The sequence below is a fragment of the Cucurbita maxima genome, unplaced genomic scaffold, assembly GCF_002738345.1.
Source record: "Cucurbita maxima cultivar Rimu unplaced genomic scaffold, Cmax_1.0 Cma_Scf00006, whole genome shotgun sequence".
NCBI classification, from domain to species: Eukaryota; Viridiplantae; Streptophyta; class Magnoliopsida; order Cucurbitales; family Cucurbitaceae; genus Cucurbita; species Cucurbita maxima.
Genome location: NW_019272022.1, coordinates 3,068,992 through 3,077,652, shown reverse-complemented (window position 1 = coordinate 3,077,652; position 8,661 = coordinate 3,068,992). Strand labels below are relative to the sequence as shown.

At 34.9% G+C, this 8,661-nt stretch overlaps 3 protein-coding genes across 5 annotated transcripts in view; 2 read left to right on the top strand and 1 right to left on the bottom strand.

Annotated features, from left to right (window-relative positions):
• The window catches only part of LOC111480361, a 3,936-nt gene extending 1,268 nt beyond the window's left edge, over nt 1-2,668 (bottom strand). Inside the window, exons 1-4 of one of the 3 annotated variants that reach the window (XM_023125350.1) lie at nt 2,581-2,668; nt 1,849-1,932; nt 956-1,229; nt 583-747 (exon numbers count right to left, since the gene is read on the bottom strand). In XM_023125350.1, the coding sequence (XP_022981118.1) occupies nt 583-747; nt 956-1,217 (427 nt within the window). In that variant the 5' untranslated portion in view covers nt 1,218-1,229; nt 1,849-1,932; nt 2,581-2,668. Of the gene's footprint in view, nt 1-582; nt 748-955; nt 1,230-1,844; nt 1,933-2,575 lie in introns of all 3 variants that reach the window. The other 2 variants (XM_023125351.1, XM_023125349.1) reach the window with 2 other exon arrangements.
• Nucleotides 2,651-4,460, top strand: LOC111480353. Its single transcript, XM_023125336.1, has one exon. The coding sequence runs from the start codon at nt 2,680-2,682 to the stop codon at nt 3,907-3,909; it is 1,230 nt and encodes a 409-aa protein (XP_022981104.1). The 5' UTR covers nt 2,651-2,679; the 3' UTR covers nt 3,910-4,460.
• A 2,114-nt stretch (nt 4,461-6,574) lies between these two features.
• The window catches only part of LOC111480356 (choline-phosphate cytidylyltransferase 2-like), a 4,374-nt gene continuing 2,287 nt past the window's right edge, over nt 6,575-8,661 (top strand). Inside the window, exons 1-6 of the mRNA XM_023125340.1 lie at nt 6,575-6,888; nt 7,223-7,336; nt 7,629-7,724; nt 7,969-8,011; nt 8,098-8,253; nt 8,380-8,460. Coding sequence (XP_022981108.1) covers nt 6,725-6,888; nt 7,223-7,336; nt 7,629-7,724; nt 7,969-8,011; nt 8,098-8,253; nt 8,380-8,460 — 654 coding nt within the window. The 5' untranslated portion in view covers nt 6,575-6,724. The remainder of the gene's footprint in view (nt 6,889-7,222; nt 7,337-7,628; nt 7,725-7,968; nt 8,012-8,097; nt 8,254-8,379; nt 8,461-8,661) is intronic.

Sequence of the window (8,661 nt, the reverse complement as noted above, 5' to 3'; positions counted from 1 at the left end):
AAAAAAAAAAAAAAAAAAAAAAAAAAAAAAAAAAAAAAAAAAAAAAAAAAAATCATATGATATTCGAATGAGGCCCTGAGAGAAAGAACAGCTGAGGTTTTGCAATTGATACCTCAATTCCACCTCTTATTCAAAAGTAAAAGATCCTTATTTGTAGGTTTAAAATCGTTACTAAATCCTCTTTGTGCAACATGTTAAGGGAAAAGTTTTAAATCTTCCATAAGAAGTCACAACAGAGGTTTTCAAATGAATATATTGATTCCACACGGTTCAATAATGTAGTGAAAAGTTGCGTATAAAATCTGACAATTAGGAGCTAACAAAAATAGCCCACATGACTGCAAAAAGAATTATATAGGGAATGCCAGGAACAAGGATCTTTATTGAAGTTTTGAGTTCACTTGGTTCTTCTTGTCATTATTTTATGGGAATAACACCTTTCCTTTTCCAATAGAATGGAGAGAATAAGGACCTTTATTGAACAAACCTCGACAGCCAATGATATTATTCAATAAGTTTCCACTAAATTAAAAGCCATAAAAGACAACAAAATTGAGGCCCTTGAAGGGAGAAATCAATCACCTGGTAAATTACTCATCGAGATCGCCCGATCTATGTTATCTACTCTTCGTTGTACGGATCTTAAGATGGAATTTAGAGACAACACTCTCTTTCTTACACTAGAAATCCTCAAGGCATGCTGCATGATGAATGGAAAAGGAGCATCTTCAAGTAATTGATCCAGTTCTGTTAAAAGTTAAAATAATATCTTTTTATACCATTGAAAAAACCATGAAACTCAGAAGCTTCAATTTTGCATCTATGACAAGAAAAAAGGTAAATTATGAGAGAATATCATTTACCTATACACTTCCCCTAAACTATATTATTGGACAAAGGAAGAAATTCTATTTTATATGATAAAAGTAATAAAACAAAGTAAATGTAATCCTACCTGAAGTAAGTCGGTCAAGGGAAAATGAAAGCTGGCTTTGGCTTTTAAGAGTATCATCAGCTTTGGAGTCAAAATCCCTCATGATGTTCTTAAGCATGGAAGAGAGCCCATTTGCTAGAGCATTAGAGTTTCCCAAATTCATCTTTGCGATATCATTTTCTTTCTCGAAATCACCATTTGGACTAATAGAAGGCTCCAATTCAGCAGAGACTTTGCTGTCCTTGTTGGCAGAATCATCGTGCACTTTCTCCAGACTGTGCATCCCTTGCAATTTCTGAAAGAGATCACCAAGTTCATTATTCACAGTGAAAATCGCCCACCTGTAAGTTCGTTAGCTACCAGTATAGTGCGTCAATAATGTGAGACAACAAAGATAAACTGAAAATAGCTTCCACGATTTCAGCATCTAATAAGTGTCTAGAAACACCATAAAGTTAAGATCGCAGCTACTACAATTGTAACGGAACTAATATGCAGTTTCAATCGTGAAATCTTGAAGACCAGAACAGAACTAGTCAATGCCGAGAAACTAACAATTATTCTACTGTAATTTTGCCTAAAAAAGAAGTGATCAATGAAGCAAGAAACTGACAATATTAAGAGACATCTGGAAGAAGAAAAGTCGACACCGAATGCTACACGATAATATTGAAACAATAAACACAATGCACGACGAACGAAATGCTCGATTTCTGGAATTCTTGAACCGAGATCACTCGATTTTTTTAAAACCAAATTTGAGGCCATAACTCCGTGATATGAAAAATTCCGCGAGATTAACCTCCATTGAAACTCAAACAAACAACAAAAATGTAGTAATACGAGCATAGATTGAGAACCAAATTCCAGAGAGAAATCACATCAGAAGTAAGAAAAAGGAAACTGCCACCTACCGCAGTTCACAGTCTCGCCAAACTTCACGAACTGTTCGTCGTCGCCGGTGGAATCGTCGGAAACGGAGATCAGCTTAAAGATTCCTGTCCGGAAAGGTTAATTAAATATTAAAATAGCAACAATTTTAATCCTAATATATTAATTTATTTTTTATTTTAATTTAATCTGAATAAATGCATGATTTCGAGGTAGCTGGGCCGGTCTTTCCATACGGACGGTGTCCAGAACATACACATGGGCCAGGCCCATTATATTTTTTCTCTGACCAAAATACCCTTGTATTTAATTAATAAAATTACATTTTATTTTATTTTATTATTTAAGGCTCTTACAATTTCTATTAATTTATTATTGTATTTACAAGTGGGAAAAAATAAATAAAATTCACGAAAAAGTAGAAAACAGAGATATTACACGCGAATAACACGTGACTCTTTATTGTTTTTTGTTATTAAATTAAAATAATTAACCTACGCCAAATTTTAAAATTTTGATTGGACAGAGATTGCAGCATTTTGTCCAATATAGACAAAACAATTATTAAAAAAAAAAAAAAAATCTCATTTTATAAATATTTAAATCAGATTTTTTTCAATTATATATTTAATATTTTAATTATGTTGGATAGATTAAATTGTTTTATATATTTTAAAATTTAAATCTAATTATTTTAAATTTTGAGGACAAAGGTTAAAAAAAAATTATTAAAAAAGAAAAGGAAAAAACCTAACACTGTGCGTATAAGTCGAGCGAGCAAACACGCTCCTCCTTCATTCTTCAGTTCACTTCAATCGCGCTGAATCTCAAGCTCTGCATGATCGCCGGTATCCATGGCTTCTGCGTGCGTCAACAACGTTGGAATACAGCCGGAGAATTTCCTCGACGGCTCACGTACCGCCTACACTTCTTATGGTTGGTTGAGCCCTCGCGCATCCTTCAGCCGCGAGTATCCAGACGACTCGTCTGCTAACCTCTCAGGCTTTAAGCTCAGTCCATCTGCCATTGCTGATACTCCTCAGACGAGTAAGCCGGCGATTTCAGGTACAGATCTAGAAGGTACATCCAGTGATTTTGAGTTTAGGCTTGAAGATCCGGTTACTCTGATTCCTGCTGATGAGCTTTTCTTCGACGGAAAGCTTATGCCGCTGCAGATTTCATCGGTGAAATCGTCGGTTAAGAAACTCTCCTCGACGGAGATCGGTTCGCGGTCGCCTGATACAATGACGCCGCGTAGAGTAACGGAAATCGATGGTGCGGATCCGTACTCTTTCTCTCCTCGCGCTCCTAGATGCTCGAGTCGGTGGAGAGAGCTTCTAGGGCTAAAGAAGGCTACTCAGATGACTAACACATCCGCAAAGAACGAAAACCCGAAGACGGAGTTGTCTTCATCGAGCAATAGAATGAAATCTCTGAAGCAATTTCTTCACAGGAATTCGAAACTCGTGTCCTCCGAGTCCACAGATGCCCTATATCATCCGTTACTGAAGGATTTGGATTACGAATCAGTTTTCTTATCCTCTGCTCGCCTCTCTCTTTCTTCTTCATCATCTGGCCATTCGCACGAGGATCTCCCTAGACTCTCACTCGATTTCGATAAGCCATCAAAATTCAATCAAGAACACAAGAATCGGATAAATCTGGTGAAGACGAGAGTATCGCAATCAGAAGCGAAGAGAATAGGGCGGAGCCCGGTCCGTCGGACTCCAGGGGAATCAGGTAGAGTGAAGAGCAGAGAAGTATCCATGGATAGTCCTAGAATGATTTCCTCAGGGAAAATAGTGTTTCAGAGTCTAGAAAGGAGTTCGAGTAGTCCGAGTAGCTTCAATGGCGGACCGAGATTGAAGCACAACGGCATCGAGAGGTCATACTCCGCGAATGTGAGAGTTCCGCCGGTGTTAAACGTCCCGGTGAGCTCGCTGAGAGGTTCATCGAAATCATCGGGGTCGATGTTCGGGTTCAGCCAGCTGTTTTCCTCGCCGCAGAAGAAGACCGAAGTGACTTGCGGCGGCGGTAAAGGCCAGACGAGGCAGCACTGCAGAAACCGGATCACTCGAACCTGACGGGAAATCGCCAGCGCAGATGAAGAATTTCCTATTTTGGAAGCAAAAATTTCCCAAGAATCCAAATTGGTAGGATAAAAAACGACACCGTTTTGAAGTCCATGTAAATATGTAATTTTGTGTGATTTTTTTCCCCCCCTTTCAATTAACTTTAAATTGAATAGAAATGGCGTTTGAAAGACACGCGCAGAGTAAAAGCGTGAGCGAGGAAAGAACCTAAAAGAGTGGGAGCATGTTGAGATGCTGTCTCTTTCCATGAAGTCCAAAGTGGTGTCGTTTTGCCGATTTTAAACATGAAATGAATAATACTCTAGTAGGAAGGCGGTCAAGGGCAGGGGGCCGGGGCAGGGGCAGAGGCAGAGGCGGGCAGCTCTTACTTTTCATAATATAATATATGTTTTTTTTTTTCCACTCTCTTTTTAGGGTTTTGGCATCTTTTAAAATTTAAAATTTTTATTTTTTATGGAGTTTTGGAAATGATGCAAAAGTGTATTCAAATAGGGGCTACCCAGTGCCTGTCTGCTCTCAGTTGAATAGTCTTTTATGCCTCAGTCTGATCCAATGCAATTTTTGGTAGGGTATATATGATAGATTTTATACCATTTTTTCAAAACTTTGGCAATTTTGGCTCATATGTTGAATTTAAATTTTTATCACTCTAAATAATTCACTTCATATTTTACCAATTTCATTTCTATGAAATATCAAACTTTGACCGTACGTGAACGCTTGGTCCACAAACACTAGAACTTTCTAGTCGATTATATTTCAACTCAAGAATTAGGTTCGATACGAGATTATCGTAATATCAAAACTATGGTAATAAAAAACAAGTTATTGCCTTGAGAATCGAACGCTCGTAAAATAGTATGATCCATCGTATTTTAATGTTATTGGCGTATAACTAAAAAATGTGAATCGTAAAATTTAAGTTTTTTTTTTTTTTTTTGTTAAATTCACTTCATTTTTTTTAATTCAATAGTTAAATGGTAAATTTGTTCGGTATAATTTAAAAAAATTTAATAGCAATTTCTGAATTAGCCATTAATTTTACCAAAAAAATGTAATAAATTTTTGAAAGTGGATTACACAAGAGTCTGACGTGGATAGACTAACTGTACGGACACAAATCTGATTAATTCATCCTTTCTTATATATATTTTTATTTTATTTTTATTTTTTTGGTAAAATTAATAGCTAATTCAGAAGATTTAGATTCGAGTGAGTAATAATAATAATAATAATAATTAGAAGAAAAATGATTAAATAACATTAAAAAATAATACTGAAAACATAAATAATAAAAATATATATATATATCAATCCGTTGTAATTTTAATTTTAAAGAAGAAGAAGGTACGTGGCGGCCATGGATAAGAGGACGCACGAAGTAGTCTCTACTTGCGTAGGACTAGAAAATTTCCCAATTCATTCTATTGCCCCTCAAATTCACGACCGTCCGTCGTATTTTATTATTTATTTATTTAAAAAAATAATAATTTTTCGTAATCTAATAATAATAATAATAAGAATATTATTATTATTCACACTGTGGAACTCCCTGGAACCATCTGACCCTGATGTGTCACTTCATCGAACCATTTATTTATTTGTTTTGTATTTTTATTTGTCAGTTTATTTAATGAAGTAAACAGATAATTGGTGATGGGGACCTTATATAAATAAATATATATATATATATATATAATTCTTTTATTTATTTTTGTAGATTATGTGATTATTTTTAGTGGATATTCATTTCAAATGAATTTATAATATATAGTTTTTTTATTTTCTTATTTAAATTTTATAATTATGGTTATTATTTAGTTAATTATTAATTATATAGTAATACATTTATAATTATTATTTTATACGGTATAACTATTTAGTCTAAAATTTATTAATATTTATATAATTATCTGAGAGAAATCCTTATTTCAATCTTTAAACAGTTAATTAGATAATTTTGTTCGAAATGAGACATGAGATAAGAACTCGACAATGTTACATTCTACATCCTGTCTCATCTCTACCGTCGATTAAATTTCCATCCCTTCAAAATTTGTCGGAATTGAGTTTTTGTCAAGGGGTTTAAAAAGCCCGATAACCCAACAAATTTATAGGTGTAGTCCAACTCATATGAACTGGGTTGAGTCAGACTTAAATAAATACAAATTTTATGAACAAGTCAACTCAAATTTACTGCTAATTTTCAAATATACATTTTTTTACGTAAATTTATTTTATGAAGACAAAATTTAGAGTTACGTTAAGTTTATTATCTAATAAGAGTTGTTTGAGTTGAGTCTAAAAAATTTATAACCCGAATAATTGAGTTGAGGTAAAAAATGTCTCACTCGACCCAACCCGATTCATGTAAAATCTTCGTAAAAGAATATTTCACATCAAATTCATTTTTTAAAAAGCAAATGGACGTAGAAATGAAGAATACATTCTCACGCTCGTCTTGGCTTAGCTCATAAGAATTTTTTTTGGGGCTCTCTACCCGCCGTCCACACTTTAAGGGTGGATCCCTTTCTCGAGAATAATGGACATCTCTAATTTCAAACTTTGAGTCAACCAACCATTGGAGCTTAGCTCAAAAAATAATAATAATAATAATAATAATAATATATATATATATATATTAAAAAAAGGAGAATCTAAAAATTACATGAGAAAATAAAAGAAACAAATAAATAGGGAGCGGAAACATCGCGTTGTCGGAGGAGAAGAAATCCACAACAAGAGGGCTCGCCGAAGAAGCAGAACGGAAGCGAAAGGGAAGAGAAGAGGTCGGAAGATAATTCGAATGGCAGAGGTGAAGCCCGCCGATTCCACCACCACTATCAACGCTTCTCCTAACCATTCCAATCCTGATTACCCGACGGACCGCCCAGTTCGAGTTTACGCCGATGGGATCTACGATCTCTTTCATTTCGGTCACGCTCGCTCTCTCGAGCAAGCCAAGAAATCGTCCGTTTCTTCTCCTTTTCCTTAATTTCTTTTCGTTTTTTTTTTGTTATTCCTCATATGCTGCATCTGTGACTGTAGTTTCCATGATTTTTTTATGGTTTCTGATACTTTTCGATCTAAGTAATTTAGTTCCTGTGTTTCGCCGGGTGGTAGGAATTGTCGTTTTCTCTTATTGTGTGTTTTTTTTTTCTTTTTCTGATTCATTAGCCTGCTTGATTGTTCTTAATTTTCAGGTTTGCTAACTTGCTTTCACTTGTCCGTGATCTTCTTCTGTTGGGAGAATTGATTTGTTGAATTGACGAGCTGTAATTATTGATCCTTCTTGTAATTTCAGATTCCCGAATACTTATTTGTTAGTTGGATGTTGCAATGATGAGACTACCCACAATCTTAAAGGGAAAACTGTTATGAATGAAGCTGAACGATATGAATCTCTTCGCCATTGCAAGTATGACTTTTCTCTACTCCATGAATTTTCTTTTTACTGGGGCTTTTGGATCTTGAAACATTGTTTGTATAGATGTGCTTTTGATACCTACAAACGCTAGTTAGAATGCCTGTTTGAATCCTTTAAATTCAAGTGTAGCTATGATGGATTTAAATTGAACTCTCAATTTTTCGATATCTATTTGAGCTTTCTTTATAGATTTTCTTATGAATGTGGAATCAATCTTAGTTGCACTGATTCTTCAACGTGGTTTTATTTGTTTGCTCCTTGTTTTCCCCTCCCTTTTCCGCAGATGGGTGGATGAAGTGATTCCTGATGCACCCTGGGTGATCTCTCAAGAATTTATTGACAAGCACAAGATTGACTTTGTGGCCCACGATTCTCTTCCGTAAGGATATTATATACTTTATCTAAGTGAACCAAGAGGGTCAAGTAACTTTTGGGCAATGGATTTTATTTCCTTTACCACATTTATCTGCATTTCTACCCATCTAATTAGTATAGATTGGATGGTAAAGTGTCTCAGGAAGAGCTCCAATTAGTTGGTCCATGGTATCTATCTGTTCATATTGAATTTATTTGTTAATTCTGTTTTAAATGACCTATGTCATCCTTTCTCTGCCTCGATACAGTTATGCTGATGCTACCGGAGCTGGGAAGGATGTTTATGAATTTGTAAGATCAGAAGATGGGTTTATCCATTCGATCCACTTGGTGCTTAAGTACATACAATTTCATAGATAGGAACTTTTCCTTTGTAGGTTAAAAAAATTGGAAAGTTCAAGGAAACAAAAAGGACGGAAGGAATATCAACTTCAGACATTATCATGAGGATTGTCAAAGATTATAATCAATATGTTCTGCGTAATTTGGACCGTGGTTATTCGAGGAAAGAGCTTGGAGTCAGCTTTGTGAAGGCATGATATTTTATCTACATTGACCCTTTTTATAACGATAATTCTTATCCTGCTAGTCAGCAAAGCATGATTATATTGATTTTGTTTATTAACAAGCAACTCAATCTTGTTGTACTCAATAACCAGGAAAAGCGGTTAAGAGTGAATATGAGATTGAAGAAATTACAGGAGAAAGTGAAGGAACATCAAGAAAAAGTGGGAGAAAAGGTACCCATATCTCATATCTTTACAATAGTCCTATGGATGTGGTAGTTGGGGAGTTGAGATTAGATTATCTGCTTTATAATTCCTCTTATTTCAGGCTATGGGATAGGTGTACCTTAGGTGTTGCATTAAAAAATTTCTATATGCACAAAAGCTGGTCCTAACACTTACTAATATAACAAAAAAAAAAAAAAAAAAAAAAAA

Excerpts from the sequence above, each read along its gene's own strand:
- LOC111480353 (XM_023125336.1), top strand. The coding sequence starts at position 2,680 with ATGGCTTCTGCGTGCGTCAACAACGTTGGAATACAGCCGGAGAATTTC.